Below are 20573 nucleotides of genomic sequence, written 5' to 3'. Positions count from 1 at the left end.
TCATTAAAGTTAACGCCTAAAAATTTAGAAACAGCTTCAGTAACACGTTCATGATCATTCAATCGAAGATTGAACACATAACGAACAATTCTCCTTACAATTCTCTCAAGACGATCAAAATTGCTGGATAATGTTCCAGAATAAACTTCAAGACAGTAGTTTACTTTCGACATAAGTAAGGAATGTGCTAATCTATGTCTGATATGAAAAGGTGTGTATGACTTTAGGGCATATAATCTTCTTAGTATGAAACTGATTCCATTAAAAACTGAATCAACATGACCATTAAATCTAAGATTGTTATCAATAATAAGACCAAGACATTTAATTACATCAACATGTTGGATGTTTATTCCATTTATACGTATTTGTGGATAGAGAGCTGGGGAATTTGGTATTCCAAAGTAAATAGCTTTTGTTTTTGCTGAGTTTATATCGAGCAAGTTTTCTCGCATCCAATTGTAAATGGAATCCATATGGTCATTTAAACGATTATTACAAATGCTATTTCTAACAGAATTGACATCATACAACAGGTATATATCGTCTGCAAAAACGTATAATTCACATAAACTATTAGATAAGTCAGAAGTAAAATCATTTAAATATAACTGAAAGAGCAGGGGCCCCAAAACAGAGCCCTGAGGCAAACCAGATGTAACATGACCAACTGTCGAGTTAACATTACCAAACGAAACAAATTGAGACCGTTCTGATAGATACGAAAACATTAATCTACACGCAGGTGCGGAAAAAGAAAAATTTTCATATAGCTTCCTTATAAGAATTTTATGATTAACAAGATCGAATGCCTTCGTTAGATCTAAGGATACCATTACACAATTAGAGTGAGCATCTAGTTTACGTCGTATAGAGTCTGTCATAGAAATAAGAAGAGAGGTCGTGTTGTAATTTTGGCGAAATGCATATTGATTAGGGTGTAGTAGTCTTCGAGTATGTAATAAAATTTGTTCATACATTAAATTTTCAACTATTTTTGACATGGCGGGTAAAATTGTAATTGGTCTTAAATTGTCAGCATTGTAGTTTCCATTCTTCGGAATAGGTATAACTCTTCCTAAGTTATATTATAAGGCTCTCTCGTTCAACACCAAGTCAACATTCCAAGGAAAGAACGAGAATACATTTAACATAATAGTCCCGGCAGACTAGAGATACTGATAGCACATCTTTTCCCCCGGATTGCAATCACACCAAGATGCTGAACCGGAGGCATCTATCAACAGTATCAATACCTCACCACGACAATTGGATTTTCGCCCCTGCAGCTAAAGATTGCCAACAACCTAAATTTTTTGCGCCAGGAAAGGACTTTCGATCACCGTTGAACTGTTACAACAAAGTATAAACAAACTTATAATTATAATAACAAAGAATATATATAATAACATGAAACATGTTTTGTTTAAAAATAAACCTAAATCCTAAATAAACTTAAACAATAAAATTCTTTAAAAACATCAAGGCATTAGTAATTCAGTTTAAGAGCTATTTACCATTTTAGATGATTATGGATTCCTTGAAACTTGAAATTTACATTTTTATGTAATTTATAACTTGAAATTTACATTTTTATGTAATTTATAACTTTAATGAATTTTATACTTATTTTAACTAATTTTAAAACAAACACAACTTTTTGTTTTCTTTAGCAAAAAGACAAATTTTGTTTAACTTCTTTTTAAAACAAACACAAACACACTTTTCTTTAGTGAAGCACACATTTTCTCCACACTTAAACAATTGCATTAAATTTATTTCTATAATTTCACACATTTTTAACTATTTTCATAAAATTATTAAAAATTTTTCTATTTTTCTTTTTATTTTGTGTTATTTAAACACAATCTCTATTTTTGCGCACTTTACAATAAGTAAACAAACAAATCTGACAGTTACTTAACCCCAGGTTGCCAACTTAAAAACATAATTGACCGTTAAACTTGACAACACATGACAAAATATGTATTTCTGCAACACCCTGTTCTCACAATTCCATTTAAACTTAAAAAATTTGACAACTATTTGCATAATAGTGTCAAAAAATTTTACATACTTCGTTGTTGGGAACGTGTGGACAGAGGTCTGTGGCAATTTAAGCAAAAAAAGTTTTTTTTAGTCTTAAAGTTAAGGTAATTAATACAATTTATTAAATATTAAAATAAATTGCAAATGTGTGTATAAATTGAACATAAAAAAAAAAAACATTCATATCCATGGTGTTTTGTTTATATGTGGACAACAGTAAAGAAATTTGCTACAACCAAAAACAATTACATAACCTCTGATGATTTTTTCTTTTATAAGTGTTAAAAAAACTAATAATTTCATTGAAAAATACTTAATAGTTGCAATTTGTGTTATGACGGTACATAATTTCTAATCGAAATGTCTTTTACTTTTAGCTAACATAACGTTAACAAGATGCGTCTTACCTCTTACTTGAATGGTCAACATTTCGGCAACCTTGCCAAGATTCACAATATTGTGACCTACAAGATTTCTCCCTTCGAACAGAGAGCCTTTGCCGGTGCTATTAAAAATGGTGTACCAAATATGTTCCGCCGTTTCCGTTCCAATGTTTTCATTGTTACACCACGTATGTATAAAATTGTTAACTAATTAATTAATTTTTAATTCCTATTTAATCCCTTGCATTTTTAGCTTTCATTGTTGGCTATTTGATTTTCAATTTGGTTGAGGCTCAACATCATCACTTGACTCGCAAGAACCCTGCCGAGTTCGCAAATGATGAATAAATTGTTTATGTTATAAAAACACTTATAAAAGAATAGTGATAAATTAATAAACTCTAATTTAAATAACATAATATACAAGCCTGCCTCATTGTTTCTTAAGCCGTGGAAAATGCACCATCGTTTGTTTTCTGCTAATTCTGAAGTATAATTCGATTTAAATTTGAAAAAGTTTCGAAATATATTAAAAAGTTCTGTAATACGGTTGGAAATGTATCTTTATAAATTCCTAGATGTTTGTTTACCACAAAAAAATAATTATCAAAATTAATGTTGAAGCTTGGTTCTTTAGTTGAAATAAAAAGTCAAAATTGGAGATAGAAGTGGGGACCAATCGTCCTATATTTCCCTCTCACTCCATATTTCCCTCTCACTGTCTCATGCGAATGTCTCGGTTTACTTCCTATGCTTGTTCCGTTGCGATTTTTTAAGAAAACCTATTTGTCCTATACACATTTATTCGAAATACTTGAGTTTTTACTAAGCTAACTGTTATCGGCGACTTATCATCACTAAAACTTTATAAAGTACATTTACAGGGGTTTTATTACATTCTTAAGTTTTATTAAACTTATTTTGAAACGTTTTTTTTTTGCGATTTTTATGTTTCCCTCCAAAAAAAATATTTTTGGATGAAAAATTATAAAAAATATTTCGAATTCGCTTTCCTTTTTGATTCACCTAGAGTTTTTATTGGCCTTAGATTTTTTTACCTTATGAAGGCGAACCTCTAGCAAATTATATTCGGACAGCCGAATTTATTTTTTATATATAGCAAACATCACCGGTTATCGGCTATTAAACAAAATTCAGGTTTCAGGTCCCAAACACATACAATACTTTACGTCGATCTGCTACTAATGGGTCGTGTTTTATGTGTGTATTTAAATGAGAGCGGTCACAATCAATACGTCGAACTAGTGCAAAAAGTAGAAAAGTTGAAAAATATTAAAACTTTGGCGTACGAAAAAGAAAAGAAAGTGAAAATGAGAACAAAAACAAAACTGTCGAAATTATTTTTTGTCTATTTTGATGTTAATATTTTTTCTATTATAAAAACATATATAATTATTTTTTTATACTTTATCAACGCAACGATTGGCCATTACTTTTTTATGTGCGTAGCTGTCTTCCAATTTTTATATTAAATGAAATATCACGGAAACCCAAAAAATCTGGCATCCCTATTAATATTTGTTTGAAACACCCTATTCATTTTTTTACAATAACATTTGTCAAACTATCAGCTGACTTGGTTTTTTTGTTGGAAAAGTAAAAAAGAAAAATTTATCAGCCACAAAGAAAACAACAAAAAAATTAAATAAACACAAATATATCCATCTATCCTCCGTTTTAATTCAAAAGTAAATTGTTTTATAATTAAATTATTGCATTAATTAACATTAATTCTTATTAGCCCATGCCGTTATGAGTGATTGCTGTAATAGTGAATTACGCAGCGAATCCATAAACAACATGTTAAATGTCATTGTAGATTCCAAAATTATAAGTATTGAAGTATTTACGGCAGCTGTGGCGATACTCTTTGTGGTGGTCCTACTAAAAAACAAATTTCGTAACTTTTGCGGAACATGAATTTCGGGGGCGCATTGTTATAAGTGGAACGGAGAAAAATTGGACAACAAGGAATCATTTTAGGACAGGTGTATTATGGAGGCTTAAGAATATAACATACATATAGTATATACAACATACATACACATACAAAATATTATAAATTTTTTGTAAATATATAAATGACTCAACAACCAAAATAATTATATTTTCGTTTGAAGAAAGGAAGGGCTCTATGTAGTACTAGTCGGGTTTTCAAGTTTTATTTTGAACTGATTTACATATATTAATAGGAATATTTTAAAATTTTGATTGCGGAAATTATACAGTCTGCAACTGTTATAATATGGTATTTAGTAAAATTTGTTTAATTGTTCATTAAGAGCATTGTGTTGTAAATTATCTGTTTAAACAAAAACGTGCATTGTAAAAGGTACTACACCATTTTCTATATTAATTAAGAAATTATCTTTTTTATCGAAAAATTTTTTCAGTAAAAATGTTGATAAGAAGAATGGAAAGCAGACTTTATAATATTAAAATTTTTATTTAAATTTAATATAAACGATAAAAACTGAGGTTTGGAGATAATGGTTCTCAGATAACAAGTTTTAAATATTTGGGTTGTTTTAAATGCAATAATAGAAAATTCCAAAATAATTTTCCTGCTGTAATGTTCGTCCATATGACGGGGCATATTAGGGTATTAGATATCAAAATCTCCAATTAAAGTCTATTCAGATTCCGATTGACGACCGTATTTATGTATGTTAGTTAGTTAGTTAGTTCGTTAGTTAGTTAGTTAGTTAGTTAGTTATTTAGTTAGTTAGTTAGTTAGTTAGTTAGTTAGTTAGATAGATAGATAGATAGATAGATAGATAGATAGTTAGTTAGTTAGTTAGTTAGTTAGTTAGTTAGTTAGTTAGTTAGTTAGTTAGTTAGTTAGTTAGTTAGTTAGTTCCATCGGATCTATTGAATTCTTTGTCCACATTCAATTACTTACATTTTCAAGAAAATTTGAAAACCAAAAACCCCAATTTTATAGTTGGATCTTAAATTCACCTCATTTCTGTTCATAACACCTGTATTTTCTTTCTAAAGATTGGCAACTCTATTGTTTGTTTTCACCAAATTTTGAATGACATTTACATTTTAATCGTGTTGTATTGTTTGCTTTCCATACACTTTTTGTATTGTTTTCTGCTTTTTCTACATATAATTTTTCGTACATATAAATTGTGTTTTTTTGCTACATGGACTATATTCTATAATGTATTTAATAAATAATATAAATTCTATAAATTAATTTTTATAAGCTAATAACATTATAAAATAGATTTCGGAAAGTTTTTATATTATGTGTGCATTTTTACCCCGGCTGCATGGCAATTTATAAAATAAACGGGGTCAACAAATAACCTTTCAACAATTTTTACAAAAGAAAATCTATTGTAAGTTCTTGTGTTTTTTTTTGTATTTTAAATATAACTTCATTTGCCATTAAAACATTTGGGGCAAAAAAAAAAAAAAACTAGGAGAGTGATTGATTATTGATGCCAAATTAGTGAATTGCAAAGTTTTGCGGTGTTTTTGGTTTAATTATTTGGGTTGTAAATCGCTGTGCATATAAATGATCTACATATATAAATATGTATATAGTCATATAAATATGTATGTAGATAAGTATGTACATATTTACACACAACATACATGTAGAGATTATCATTATCAACATATTAGAAAATTTAACTTTATCTATGGGGATTGTGTGTAAAATTGTTAATCGGTGCGATTGTATATAATTATACTATTTTTTAAACATTTAAACAATAAGAAAAAATTGCATTAATACATTTATCATTCAAAATTTAGAATTCTTAACAAAATGTTTAATTTTCAAATTTCAGATTAAAACAAGTGTTTATACCTATTTAAACGATATTTGTTTACAATGTCGAGACGTTCATCAAATACTGGTTCAGTGGGTGTAGCTATGCAGGGTACAGTTAGTGATGATGGTCCTAGACCACCGCCACGACGTCGCTCTGCTTCAGTTGCTGGACAGCAAAGTCGTACCTCGTCTACAACATCACATTATAGTAATAATGGTGTGCAGAATTCTCGCCGCTCCTTGTCAACTTTGGTAAGTTTTATTTTTAGGTTTAATCATAGGTTTCCACATAATAATCGGAGAATGAAGTATTTATAAGGGATTGAGTTGAGTTGAATCAGAATCTGACCTCATAATTTTTCCAACGTATCAGCTTTCCGATATATTGTGTCTGTTATAAAATCACAAATATGACAAAAAATGTTGGTTACCCAGTTTTTAGGACACGATAATTCGAAAACCTAATATAAAAGGAAAAGAGACGTATTTTATAAATATCTTCATTAAATGAGCACAATAGTGTCAATTTAAGAAATTAACAAGTAAGAGTGTTATATTCGGCTGTGCCGAATCTCATATACCCACCATCAAACCGTATGCCGTAAAAGGAATGCTCCCCCATAAACATCAGCGTGATATTTGGAATATGGCTTAAGTCAATTATGGCCCGAGCTCTTTTGAACTAACAAAATATTAATTAAAAAAAACAAATATTTTATTTCAATTCTAAAACCGTGAGCGTCAATTATGAACCGATACTCATAAAATTTTGTACATAGATTATGTATAGGACTTGTTTATGCAAAATTTCAGCGCTATACTCGTATTTTAAATAAGGAACACTCGTAGTTATTAACCAAAACTCTTTCCTGAAGGGAACCTTTTGTGTATTAGCAACACATTCCGCATGGAATTCGGAGCGAATTTCATAACCGTATTTCATAACTCATATTTCTAAGCCAGTAATGATCGTTTAAGTAATTTTCTGAAGGGGACCTTATATGGGCGGTAGGGTAAATTATGGACCGATCTTGCCTAAATTTGGTGAAGAGATTTTGGCACGCATTAAACTTATGTGCGTCAATTTTCGTCACATTCATAATTTTAAGCCAGTAATGAGCATTGTAGTTATTTGCAGAGGGAGACCTTATATGGGGGAAGGGTCATTTATGGGCCGATCCAAAAAAATTGGTACAGAGGTTTTGGCTCATAAGAAACTTACGTGTGTAGCATTTCATCGCTTTACTCGTATTTTTAAGACAGTAATGAGCGTTTAATCTAATACCTGAAGTGGACCCAATAGGGGGAGTAGGGCCAATTATGGACCTATCCACATAAAAGTTATTAAAAAGATTTTGGCTCGCGAGGAACTTAATTGTGTAAATTTTATTGCTATATTCATATTTTTTAGCCAGTAATGAGCGTTAAAGTCATTTTCAGAAGGGGACCTTATATGGGGGATAGGGTCATTTATGGGCCGATCTTAAAAAAAATTCGTAGAGCGATTTTGGTTCGTAAGAAACTTACTTATACCGAATTTCATCGCTATACTCGCATTTTTGGAGCAGTAATGAGTGTTAAAGTAATTTTCTAAAGGGGACCTTATATGGGGGGTAGGGTTAATTATGGACCGATCTTCAAAAAATTTGGTAGAAAAATTTTGGTTCACATGAAACTTATTTATGTCGAATTTCATCGCTATACTTGCATTTTAGAGCCAGTAATGAGTGTTAAAGTCATTTTCAGGAGGGGACCTTATATGGGGGGTAGGGTCATTTATGGGCCGATCCTAAAAAAAATTGGTTAAAAGGTTTTGGTTCGTAAGAAACTTACTTATACTGAATTTCATCGCTATACTCGAATTTTTAGGCTAGTAATGAGTGTTAAAGTCATTTTCTAAAGGGGACTTCATATAGGGGGTAGGGTCATTTATGGGCCGATCCTAAAAAAAATTGGTAGAGAGATTTTGGTTCGTAAGAAACATACTTATACCGAATTTCATCGCTATACTCGAATTTTTAGGCTAGTAATGAGTGTTAAAGTCATTTTCTAAAGGGGACTTTATATAGGGGGTAGGGTCATTTATGGGCCGATCCTAAAAAAATTGGTAGAGAGATTTTTGTTGGTAAGAAACATACTTATACCGAATTTCATCGCTATACTTGCATTTTGGGACCAGTAATGAGTGTTAAAGTAATTTTCAGAAGGGGACCTTATATGGGGGGTAGGGTCATTTATAGGCCGATCCTCAAAAAATTTGGTAGAAAGATTTTGGCTCACATTAAACTTCATTATGTCGAATTTCATCGCTATACTCCTACTTATAAAACAGTTATGCCCGTTAAAGCTATTTTTTGGGGGTCCACCTGTATGGGGGCTATCCGAAAAAGTGGACCGATATTGTCCATTTTCAATACCAAACAAACCTTAATAATAGAGAATGTTTATGCAAAATTTCAACTGTCTAGCTCCTCTCGTGTGGTCCCTATCGTGATTTCAACAGACAGACGGACAGACGGACAGACGGACGGACGGACGGACAGACGGACAGACGGACGGACATGGCTAGATCGTCTTAGAATTTAATAAGGACCCGGAATATATATACTTTTATGGGTTTATGACCAATATTTCGATGTGTTACAAACGAAATGACAAAATCAATATACCCCCCATCTTTTTTGATGGTGGGTATAAAAAGAAAAAAAATTAACAAAATTTATTAGAATCATAAAATCTTTCGTAATAATTTCAATATTCGTTAGAAATGTGTGACGCCTTTATTATGCAGAATTATTTACTGTATGCTCTACAAACTTAACTGTATTTTTTTTATTCAAACCTTATATTAATATTTTTATAAAAGAAAATGTTAATAAGTAATTTTTAGTAGCAACCTAGAAAATGTCAAACTTATTATATTTTATCAAAATCTGGCAACTGTTTATAAGACAAATATATATTCAACCAGATGGTGTTAATACACCAGCTGATCTTTTATTTTCCCTTTGGTATAAATAAAACTGTCAAATTCACTGGTTTTCTTAAATACAAGAAAATACGTAAACAACAAAAACCACAAGTAACTTCTGACAGTTAAAAAACACTTGACAAAACAAAAATATTTGTTATTGTATTTCAATTTCACATGTAAATACCCTGTTAAATACTCCCCCCATGAAGGTACATTTTTAGACTTAACATCTATAGAGTATATATCGGGTTGGTGTGTGTGTCTGTATATGCGCGGACATAAGTTGGGGTGTCGTAGTTTAATTATAAAATGAAATTTCAATTATTATAACTATGCTAGATTTAGCACTTTATTTTTTACGAAAATACAAGTACGAATAAGATTTTTTAAATGTTAATCGAAAGTTGAACGCTAAAGGATCTTATCTTAAAAGTGAAGTGTTTAAAAATTTAGAATAATGAAAAAATAAGGTGTTACCTTGGAATGAAAAAAAGAAAAAACTGTCAGTATTACATACTATAACAAGGAGTAGAAACGGAAAAAGTACTTTACATATGCCAAACTTAAACATTTAATAACAACAAAAACTACAATATATCTTATCATTAAAGTGCAAGTGTCTGTTGGTCGGTCGGTTAGTCGTTCGGTCTGTCTGTCCGTTTGTCTCTTTGTGAAAGTAATTATTTATTTATTCTTTCTTAACTTTATTATTATTTTATAATGTACTACATAGAATTGGATTTTTGACAATTAGTCATGCTGAAAAAAGGTTTAGTACTATAATTCTAAAGAATTAAAATGTAAAGTGTCGTCATCGTTTGTTCATGTAGTGAAAAAATATTAATTAAATTATGAAATAATTAAGCCGAGAAAAGTGAAAAAAAACAACAAAAAGCCTATAAAAATTTCTTACCAGCCAAAAAGTACATTCGATAAAAGCTTTAACAAAACAAAAGACAACAAAATCTAAAAAATATAAAAAAGTAAAACAGTATAATATACAAAAAAAAAAGTAAAAAGTAAATTCCAAAAAAATATGTACTTATCTTAATCTTAAAATTATCATACAAACTTGCGGCGTATTGTTTTTGTAGTCGTACTTGTGAGAGTGTGTTAAATTTTTTTGCAACATGTTTCAACTTTATACATTGAGAAGATAATTAATTAATAAAAAAAAAACAGAAAGAAAGACAAATATTATTATTTTGGGAATTATTGCACTTAATATACATTTAATGAACATTTCAACATAATGGCTGAAGCACTGGCTGAAGGACAAATTCATGGTTATAGTGATGTAAGTTGAACTTGTATTTTAAAGGTTGATATTGTTGTAGTTTCTTTTAAGGTTTTTTACTTTTACGTTTCTTTTCGCAAATGTACTACTGGAATTAGGGAGATATTAATGAGTAACTACCGCAACAATAATGAATATTTTATATCAAGTTCTTAAGCAATTTATAATCTTGGATTAAAAGGGTAGCTTAACTTGAAATTTTGTTTATGAAAAATACCTGTTGTAACAAAAAATAAATTAGAACCTGTTTATTTTGTAATTAATATAACTCCGTCAAACATTATAGAATAAGCAAATCAAAAAAGTCAAATCAAAACCAATGACTTAAAGTTCAGTTCTAGTTCAGTTATAGTTTAGTTGTAGTTCAATTCTAGTTCAGTTCTGGTTCAGTTCTAGTTCAGTTCTAGTTCAGTTCTAGTTCAGTTCTAGTTCAGTTCTAGTTCAGTTCTAGTTCAGTTCTAGTTCAGTTCTAGTTCAGTTCTAGTTCAGTTCTAGTTCAGTTCTAGTTCAGTTCTAGTTCAGTTCTAGTTCAGTTCTAGTTCAGTTCTAGTTCAGTTCTAGTTCAGTTCTAGTTCAGTTCTAGTTCAGTTCTAGTTCAGTTCTAGTTCAGTTCTAGTTCAGTTCTAGTTCAGTTCTAGTTCAGTTCTAGTTCAGCTCTAGTTCAGTTCTAGTTCAGTTCAGTCCTAGTTCAGTTCTAGTTCAGTTCTATTTCAGTTCTAGTTCAGTTCTAGTTCAGTTCTACTTCAGTTCTAGTTCAGTTCTAGTTCAGTTCTAGTTCAGTTCTAGTTCATTTCTAGTTCAGTTCTAGTTCAGTTCTAGTTCAGTTCTAGTACAGTTCTAGTTCAGTTCTAGTTCAGTTCTAGTTCAGTTCTAGTTCAGTTTTAGTTCAGTTTTAGTTCAGTTCTAGTTCAGTTCTAGTTCAGTTCTAGTTCAGTTCTAGTTCAGTTCTAGTTCAGTTCTAGTTCAGTTCTAGTTCAGTTCTAGTTCAGTTCTAGTTCAGTTCTAGTTCAGTTCTAGTTCAGTTCTAGTTCAGTTCTAGTTCAGTTCTAGTTCAGTTCTAGTTCAGTTCTAGTACAGTTCTAGTTCAGTTCTAGTACAGTTCTATTTCAGTTCTAGTTCAGTTCAGTTCTAGTTCTAATTCAGTTCTAGTTCTGTTTTATTAAATTTAAATTCTAGTTCTTTTCTAGTTTAGTTCTATTATAATTAAATTCTTGTTCTATTATATTTTAGTTCTAGCACAGTTTCAGTAAAGTTCTAAAAAAAGATCCATATCTCGCTTCACAAAAAATATTTTTCCGCAAAAACTGATACCGTTGAAGTATATCGTTACTATAAATAAAAATTTAGTTATAATATTAGTCATAGTAATTCTATATTCTTATTTTACCAGATATTTACCCTCTTTCCATCTCTAATAATAAAAATAAAACTGATTTTATATATATTTTTTATGGGTTTCTACTTTAGAATGACACATCAGATACATGCCGCTTGCGAATTGTTGTTTTGAACGGAAAAACCTTAGCAAAAAAGGACATTTTTGGAGCCAGGTAAACTTAAGAAAAAGTCTTTTGAAAGTAATATGAATTTATATTTGATTAAATAATTTGATTATTCAGTGATCCTTACGTGAGAATTGATCTCAATACAATAAATGGTGACATCAATATTGACTCTGTTTTAACGAAAACCAAGAAAAAGGCAAGTATTATAATAAAAAAAAACAAAAAATACTTTACTAACAAAATTTTTAATAACATTACTTTAATTCTAGACTCTTAATCCTACATGGAATGAAGAATTTTTATTTAGAGTAAGTAAACCATATTAATTAGCAATTGCAATTGTTATTTAAATATTAATAAAAATTATTTTTTTCCCCACATAAGGTCAAGCCCTCTGAACACAAATTGGTATTTCAAGTATTTGACGAAAATAGACTTACAAGAGATGACTTCTTGGGCATGGTAGAATTAACATTGGCAAACTTGCCAACCGAACAAGAGGGAATAGTTTTAGAACCGCAAAGTTATCCTTTAAGGCCTAGAAGGTCAGTAGGGTATGTTTTCTTTTGAATACTTTTTTTTATTTAATTTTAGTTTTTGTTTTGAAAAATTGAGAAAGAGAAAACCAATCTTAAAAGTGTGAGTGACAGAGTTAAAGATGTTAAGGAATATTTGTTAATTTATGTTCCATGAAATAAAATGTGTGTCTCATTCAAATCCGCATTATTGTGATTGCACTAACGTGTTAAAAATACGCTTAAACGTTATTTAAAATAAGCATAATGGTAGTAAAGCAGTGTTTTATGTTTCGTCTATATTCATTAATTTAAAAACTAACAATTATATATTCATTGTTTTTGTGTGCTAAAGTGCCGCCTCATTGCAATAAAAACAACAAAAGAGCCGCTTAAATTAATTCTTACTTTAATGTTTCTATAACTTTAGTGCTAAATCGCGCATTAAAGGAACTCTGGAAATCTATCATGCATTTATACATGAACAAAGAGAAACGGTGGAACCGACATCTAATTCAAACGAGTGGGAACATGTTGAAATTGTTTCACTAACCGGTGCAGCTCAGGTATTATAGATTTTTTATACAATTTATTTTGTAAAATACAATTTATTTTTCTTAACAAATAAATTAGAATGCTCCTACCGTTAATGGTGGAAATGATATATTGCCACCGGGTTGGGAAGAACGTCAAGATGCCAATGGTCGTACGTATTATGTTAATCACACCGCTCGAACCACACAGTGGGAAAGACCAACTATGTAAGTTTATATTTTTTAAGTATATAAACAGTTGATGAAACTTGTGTGCATTTTTTCTTTTATTTTTTCCTATTCATTATAGTTTAAATACGAATCATGCAAGTGATAATACGGAAGCTGCCGCATCAGATTTCCAAAGACGATTTCACATTAGTGTGGATGATTCCGAAACAACTAGAGCTGCAGCGGTAAGTAAATATAATAATTGTTTTATTTCTAAAAGGAAAAATCTTTATACAATATTATTAAAATGTAGATTAAGGGAATTTGAAGGAATTTAAATAATCAAATAGGAGGGAAATTTAACAATGTGTCTGTCTAAGGGTGGGTTTCTTATTACTCAGTTAAATGTTGATTAACTTGCTGATTACTGAAAAACACATAATTTTGATTAAACTAGGTTTAAACAAAGAATGTAGTTTAAGTCGACCAAAATGTCTGTTTTGATAAACAATACTGAAAATATTCAATACAAATTGAACCAAACTATTGAAGAATTGTAGAACAGATAGTTAAATAATTAAAATACAATATTGTGTTGAATTTCTCATAAATTTCGAATCACATCGTTAAACCTTTCTAATTTTTCCTTTTATTTTCAAATCAGTACCGTTTAAGAGGTTTATCAAATCGTGACTTCAATCAGCCCATTAATATTTTAACTAATAACAACTTAAAACATGCAGACGACCTTACTGAAAACGACTCGAACAGTAGTCTTAGCAGATCTTTTAGTACAGACAGTTCCTGTAGTGGAACATGTAGCGAAATTGAATGTACATCGATAAATGAACATTCCAACAGCCATTGTTGTAATTGTGGTACAGTTCAAAATCAATTGGACAGTGAAATCAATGAATTGATACGTTTAGGAAAAATCGATAATCAAGAAAGTATTGATGAGGATGTTATAAATCGTATTGTCCAAAATCATCAATGTTCAACAGGCAGTAACAGCATGGGAAACAGCAATATTACTAAACAGGAAAGAATTTGTTGTGTTTTTAGCTTGTAAACTTTCATAATATTCCTATTAGTATCAGCTAGTATTTGCATTGAGTTTAGCAATTTAATATTATTTTTAGAAGTTTTAAATTACATATTAACAAAGTCCCAAAAGTAGATAGAAGTTTTTAATCTTCATATAAACATTTTATTTATGTAGTTTACTTCAAAGGCTTGCCTTAAACCCCTCTTCACTAAAATATAGAATTTAATGTATGGAATATCCATACCTCTTCACTAAAATATGGAATATACAGTTAAATTCTACTTCAGTTCTAGTTCAGTTCTAGATCAGTTCTAGTTCAGTTCTAGTTCAGTTCTAGTTCAGTTCTAGTTCAGTTCTAGTTCAGTTCTAGTTCAGTTCTAGTTCAGTTCTAGTTCAGTTCTAGTTCAGTTCTAGTTCAGTTCTAGTTCAGTTCTAGTTCAGTTCTAGTTCAGTTCTAGTTCAGTTCTAGTTCAGTTCTAGTTCAGTTCTAGTTCAGTTCTAGTTCAGTTCTAGTTCAGTTCTAGTTCAGTTCTAGTTCAGTTCTAGTTCAGTTCTAGTTCAGTTCTAGTTCAGTTCTAGTTCAGTTCTAGTTCAGTTCTAGTTCAGTTCTAGTTCAGTTCTAGTTCTAGTTCAGTTCTAGTTCAGTTCTAGTTCAGTTCTAGTTCAGTTCTAGTTCAGTTCTAGTTCAGTTCTAGTTCAGTTCTAGTTCAGTTCTAGTTCAGTTCTAGTTCAGTTCTAGTTCAGTTCTAGTTCAGTTCTAGTTCAGTTCTAGTTCAGTTCTAGTTCAGTTCTAGTTCAGTTCTAGTTCAGTTCTAGTTCAGTTCTAGTTCAGTTCTAGTTCAGTTCTAGTTCAGTTCTAGTTCAGTTCTAGTTCAGTTCTAGTTCAGTTCTAGTTCAGTTCTAGTTCAGTTCTAGTTCAGTTCTAGTTCAGTTCTAGTTCAGTTCTAGTTCAGTTCTAGTTCAGTTCTAGTTCAGTTCTAGTTCTGTTCTAGTTCAGTTCTAGTTCAGTTCTAGTTCAGTTCTGTTCTAGTTCAGTTCTGTTCTAGTTCAGTTCTGTTCTAGTTCAGTTCTAGTTCAGTTCTGTTCTAGTTCAGTTCTGTTCTAGTTCAGTTCTGTTCTAGTTCAGTTCTGTTCTAGTTCAGTTCTAGTTCAGTTCTGTTCTAGTTCAGTTCTGTTCTAGTTCAGTTCTAGTTCAGTTCTAGTTCAGTTCTAGTTCAGTTCTAGTTCAGTTCTAGTTCAGTTCTAGTTCAGTTCTAGTTCAGTTCTAGTTCAGTTCTAGTTCAGTTCTAGTTCAGTTCTAGTTCAGTTCTAGTTCAGTTCTAGTTCAGTTCTAGTTCAGTTCTAGTTCAGTTCTAGTTCAGTTCTAGTTCAGTTCTAGTTCAGTTCTAGTTCAGTTCTAGTTCAGTTCTAGTTCAGTTAGTTCTAGTTCAGTTTAGTTCTAGTTCATTTCTAGTTCATTTCTAGTTCAGTTATAATTCAGTTCTAGTTCTAGTTCAGTTCTAGTTCAGTTCTAGTTCAGTTCTAGTTCAGTTCTAGTTCAGTTCTAGTTCAGTTCTAGTTCAGTTCTAGTTCAGTTCTAGTTCAGTTCTAGTTCAGTTCTAGTTCAGTTCTAGTTCAGTTCTAGTTCAGTTCTAGTTTAATTCTAGTTCAGGTCTAGTTCAGTTCTAGTTCTGCGGTAATTGTATATATGCATGATCTCTGAAAAGGCTTTTAGAATTATTCGACGAAGTAGAAGTAAAATAGACTTTTGAAAAGATTAAGCATGGAGCATATATATTTACTTACTCTTGCAAATATTCTTCGAATAGTAATTTCCGTTAATGAATAGCGGTGATGAAAAGATAAAAAATTAATTTCATTTTTACATTTTTGAAGCTTTAAAAGTATAAATGCTAGATTTAAATTTGGGTTTAATACTAAGTGGTTAGAAAAATGTCATACCTTAGAATCGTAGTTATGTATATTTCAAACCTTATGTAGTAACTTTGTAGTATTGGTAGTATTCCAAAAAAAAAAAAAAACAATTTATTATTAGCAGAGTTATATTATTATCTGAAAATTGTTTTGTACGCTACTGTCTATATTAAAATACTTTTTACTAAATTATGGCAATATTAATTATAAATACTATAATAATGCAATGGGTTTTCTAATAATTTAGCAGAACGATGATGGCGACCAGATCGATAGTGGAAATCGTTCTCAAACATCAGGGTCATCAACTAGGCGCAATTCAGTTGAAGATAACAACGCCGCTGTAACAGAGCAGGTAAATAGCTATAAATTGAAGGCATAATCATAAAATAGAATTAAATACATAGTTTAGTTTAGTATTAAAAAATTACTCGTAGATACGTGATCAAAAAAACTATACAATTCTCAGAAAACTATAAAATAAATTGCTATATTTGAACACGTGCTTAGAAGAAAATTTCAATGTTTTAAAATGCTTACATAATGCATATTTCTATCCATTTAAAAACAAATATATATATATAGCCTCCACCCACTACTGAAGAAGAAGAGCCCTTACCTCCTAGATGGTCAATGCAAGTGGCGCCTAATGGACGTACATTCTTTATTGATCATGCTGCTAGACGCACTACATGGATAGATCCACGCAATGGACGCGCTAGCCCTATGCCTAATCAAACACAACAACGTGGTGAGGATGATTTAGGACCACTGCCCGAGGGTTGGGAAGAGCGTGTACATACAGATGGTCGTGTCTTTTATATAGATCACAGTAAGTTTTATATTTTTATCGAAAGAAATAAAGAGGTTCTATTTAATTTTGTTGTATTTTCTTAGATACAAGGACAACACAATGGGAAGATCCAAGACTTTCAAATCCTAATATTGCTGGACAAGCTGTACCCTATTCTAGAGATTACAAACAAAAGTATGAATACTTTAAGAGCCACCTTAGAAAACCAGTAAGTTTTTTCTTTACACTTCCTGTTGTATGAATTAAGAAAATTAACAATTTGGAATTTTGTTTTATTTTAGACAAATGTACCGAATAAATTTGAAATTCGTGTACGAAGAACATCCATACTGGAGGATTCTTATAGAATTATTAGCCAAGTAACTAAAACTGATTTACTAAAGACCAAATTATGGGTAGAATTTGAAGGAGAAACAGGTTTAGGTAAATATATTTTTGTTAAAATATGTAATGTTTAAAAAGGTGTAATATATAAATTTTGTAAATTTACTTTTAGATTATGGTGGTCTAGCTAGAGAGTGGTTTTATTTATTGTCTAAAGAAATGTTTAATCCATATTATGGCCTATTTGAATATTCAGCCATGGACAATTACACTTTGCAAATTAATAATGGCAGTGGTTTGTGCAATGAAGATCATTTGCACTATTTCAAGTAAGTTTAAGCTGAAATTAAAGTATTAAAGTGACATCTAATGAGTTTTACTTTTATATTTAGATTTATTGGCCGTATTGCTGGTATGGCAGTTTATCATGGCAAATTACTTGATGCCTTTTTCATACGTCCTTTCTACAAAATGATGTTACAAAAGCCTATTGATCTAAAAGATATGGAATCGGTTGATACCGAATATTATAATTCCCTTATGTGGATTAAAGAAAATGATCCCAGACAATTAGAGTTAACATTCTGTGTGGATGAGGATATATTTGGACAAAAGAGCCAGCATGAATTGAAGGGAGAAGGCGCCAATATTGAAGTTACCAATGAAAACAAAGATGAATATATTAAGTAAGTTTACTTAACTCCTAGTTAATTAGTTTTAATACTTATGCTTTTATTTTGTTTCGTTTTAAAGGCTGGTTATTGAATGGCGTTTTGTGGCCCGCGTTAAAGAACAAATGACCGCCTTTTTAGATGGTTTCGGTTCAGTGATTCCTTTAAATTTAATTAAGATTTTCGACGAACATGAGTTGGAGCTATTGATGTGTGGTATTCAAAATATCGATGTTAAAGATTGGCGTGAGAATACTTTGTACAAAGGCGACTATCATCAAAATCATATTATTATACAATGGTTCTGGCGTGCCGTCCTCTCATTCTCAAACGAAATGCGTTCACGTTTGCTGCAGTTTGTAACGGGTACATCACGTGTGCCCATGAATGGTTTTAAGGAGTTATACGGTTCGAATGGACCTCAAATGTTTACGATCGAAAAGTGGGGTACACCTAATAATTTTCCTCGAGCTCATACATGGTAAGTTGGGATGATGTTTTCTTTTATTAGGAAGTTTTTTTTTCGTATTTTTACCAAAAATACTGTTTTTCAATCCAATAATTTTCAAAAAACTGAATTTTGTTAAAAACAAAAAAGGAAACTCAGCCAGTATTTTTAAGAAATTTCCGTTTTTTACAAAATACTAGTTTTTAAAACAAAACCCAGTATTTTGAATAAAATACTAGTTTTTCAGCAATACCCTGTATTTTAAATATTTAAACAAAATATTTATATTTCATCAAAATGCTGGGGTTTTTAAACAAAATATTGTTTATTTTAAACAAAACCCACTATTTTGGGCAAAATAATAGATTTTGAACACAATACTGGTTATTAAACAAAATACTGGTTTTAGAACGAAATGCAGCTTTCTTAACAAATTACGTGGTTTTAAACAAAATACTGGTTTTTAAACAAAATACTGGTTTTTAAACAAAATACTGTTTTTTAACAAAATACTGGTTTTTAAACAAAACCCACTATTTTCAACAAAATGCTAGGTTTTGAACACAATACTGGTTTTTGAACAAAATACTGGTTTTTAAACAAAACACTATTTTTTAAACAAAATACTATTTTTTAAAACAAAACCCACTATTTTCAACAAAATACAAGGTTTTCGAACACAACTGGTTATTAAACAAAATACTGGTTTTTGAAAAAACAAATTCAGGTTTCTTAACAAGCTACTGGATTTTAAACAAAATACTGTTTTTTAACAAAACTCACTATTTTGAGTAAAATACTAGGTTTTGAACACAATACTGGTTATTAAACAAAATACTGGTTTTTGAACAATATGCTGCTTTCTTAACAAATTACTGGGTTTTTAACAAAATACTGGTTTTTAAACAAAATACTGGTTTTTTTAAAAAACCCACTATTTTGAGAAAAATACTATGTTTTGAACACAATACTGGTTATTAAACAAAATACTGGTTTTTGAAAAAAACGCAGCTTTCTTAAGAAAACATTGGTTTTTAAACAAAATACTGGTTATTAAACAATATACTAATTTTCAGTGTTTTGGTTATTGAATGAAAAAAATTGCAAACAAATTTAGTCCATTTCGAATGCTGTGGAATGCGTTCCACGAAATTTTTAGTTATACATCATTATCATTTGAATAGTATAATTAATAGAAATTATTTTAATTTCATATTTCTTAATTTTAGTTTCAATCGTTTGGATTTACCCCCCTATGAAGGTTATTTACAATTAAAAGATAAACTAATCAAGGCTATCGAAGGTAGTCAAGGATTTGCTGGTGTTGACTAATATTTTGTTCAACAAATGTCTGGACATGCATCACAAAACTATGTACGTTTAGAAAAACGTTGTCTACCACTTTATTGTATGTTGATTTTAATAAAATCTCATTTTGATAATGCTGTCAGTGAATATGTACTATACTATATTAAACTAAGTGTACAACGAATACTAAATAATATAAAAAATAATAATAATAATAATAATAATAATATAATAGACAACAGATGCGTAATTACTACGTGGCCTTTTCCATATAACTATTGTACTTAAAAGAAATGTATTTGTTCTTTTTTTCCAAACTGTTTTTTCTACTTTTTCTTTTCTTTTTTTAATTCCAAAACTATGTAAGTAAGTATGTACAGAGATATGTATGGCTGTATGGAAATGTTGATAGTTTTAGTTATTATAGATAGAAATCATAAAAAAAACTGAAATATTTATTTATTAAACATACTTAGACAAGCATCAGCATATTAGTAAGAAGAGGGGCATAACTTGAACAACAAAAATTCTTTAAATTAATTCTATATAAATTGCCTTAATTGGAGAAGATAATTTTGTAAATTGTATTAATATTACACATTCATACTTGCTTATTATTTAAAATAATGCCAAAAACCCCCTTGAAAACTTCTTTCAAACCTACATTCATACATATTTTTGTATATCATCATGATTATGTATAACAGACGATAAGACATTGAATGATATTTTTTTTTAACTTAACCATCAATCAATTTATTTCACTTTTTTTTTTTGATTCGTTATGTAAACTATTTTGCCCTATATT

General features: G+C 30.1%; 3 protein-coding genes across 12 annotated transcripts; all 3 read left to right on the top strand.

The window, feature by feature from the left end:
- Positions 1-2009: 2009 nt before the first annotated feature.
- LOC119607288 (cytochrome b-c1 complex subunit 8) lies at positions 2010-2851 on the top strand. Its single transcript, XM_037961156.1, has 3 exons — positions 2010-2153; positions 2427-2620; positions 2686-2851. Exons 2-3 carry the CDS (start codon positions 2446-2448, stop codon positions 2778-2780), a joined length of 270 nt encoding a protein of 89 aa, XP_037817084.1. The 5' UTR covers positions 2010-2153; positions 2427-2445; the 3' UTR covers positions 2781-2851.
- Positions 2852-4195: 1344 nt separating this feature from the next.
- LOC119607271 lies at positions 4196-4552 on the top strand. The gene has a single exon (XM_037961132.1). The coding sequence runs from the start codon at positions 4206-4208 to the stop codon at positions 4371-4373; it is 168 nt and encodes a 55-aa protein (XP_037817060.1). The 5' UTR covers positions 4196-4205; the 3' UTR covers positions 4374-4552.
- A 954-nt stretch (positions 4553-5506) lies between these two features.
- Positions 5507-20087, top strand: LOC119607259 (E3 ubiquitin-protein ligase Nedd-4). Of its 10 annotated transcripts, none has more exons than XM_037961110.1 (18): positions 5516-5803; positions 6260-6495; positions 11982-12064; positions 12134-12215; positions 12289-12327; positions 12404-12564; positions 12965-13100; positions 13168-13295; positions 13378-13483; positions 13903-14280; positions 16451-16555; positions 16786-17032; positions 17098-17222; positions 17296-17437; positions 17511-17667; positions 17731-18024; positions 18092-18490; positions 19687-20087. In XM_037961110.1, the coding sequence occupies exons 2-18, from the start codon at positions 6304-6306 to the stop codon at positions 19787-19789; spliced, it is 2877 nt and encodes a 958-aa protein (XP_037817038.1). In that variant the 5' UTR covers positions 5516-5803; positions 6260-6303; the 3' UTR covers positions 19790-20087. The 10 variants fall into 10 exon arrangements, with proteins under 10 accessions (XP_037817044.1, XP_037817045.1, XP_037817038.1 ...); XM_037961109.1 differs by having other exon boundaries at positions 12404-12573; XM_037961112.1 differs by lacking the exons at positions 5516-5803; positions 6260-6495 and adding exons at positions 9453-9847; positions 9951-10514 and having other exon boundaries at positions 12404-12573.
- Positions 20088-20573: the final 486 nt, after the last annotated feature.

This window comes from Lucilia sericata, unplaced genomic scaffold (genome assembly GCF_015586225.1).
Source record: "Lucilia sericata isolate MDLA Ls3-8-SP2 unplaced genomic scaffold, ASM1558622v1 Contig000682F_arrow, whole genome shotgun sequence".
Lineage (NCBI taxonomy): Eukaryota > Metazoa > Arthropoda > Insecta > Diptera > Calliphoridae > Lucilia > Lucilia sericata.
The sequence above is the reverse complement of the archived record's forward strand: the minus strand, read 5'-3'. Positions and strand labels throughout refer to the sequence as shown.

Excerpts from the sequence above, each read along its gene's own strand:
- LOC119607288 (XM_037961156.1), top strand. The coding sequence starts at position 2,446 with ATGCGTCTTACCTCTTACTTGAATGGTCAACATTTCGGCAACCTTGCC. Across the intron at positions 2,621-2,685 it reads TGTTTTCATTGTTACACCAC|CTTTCATTGTTGGCTATTTG; the intron begins GTATGTATAAAA and ends TTGCATTTTTAG.
- LOC119607271 (XM_037961132.1), top strand. The coding sequence starts at position 4,206 with ATGAGTGATTGCTGTAATAGTGAATTACGCAGCGAATCCATAAACAAC.
- LOC119607259 (XM_037961109.1), top strand. The coding sequence starts at position 6,304 with ATGTCGAGACGTTCATCAAATACTGGTTCAGTGGGTGTAGCTATGCAG. Across the intron at positions 12,328-12,403 it reads ATGAAGAATTTTTATTTAGA|GTCAAGCCCTCTGAACACAA; the intron begins GTAAGTAAACCA and ends TCCCCACATAAG. Across the intron at positions 17,033-17,097 it reads TGTCTTTTATATAGATCACA|ATACAAGGACAACACAATGG; the intron begins GTAAGTTTTATA and ends GTATTTTCTTAG.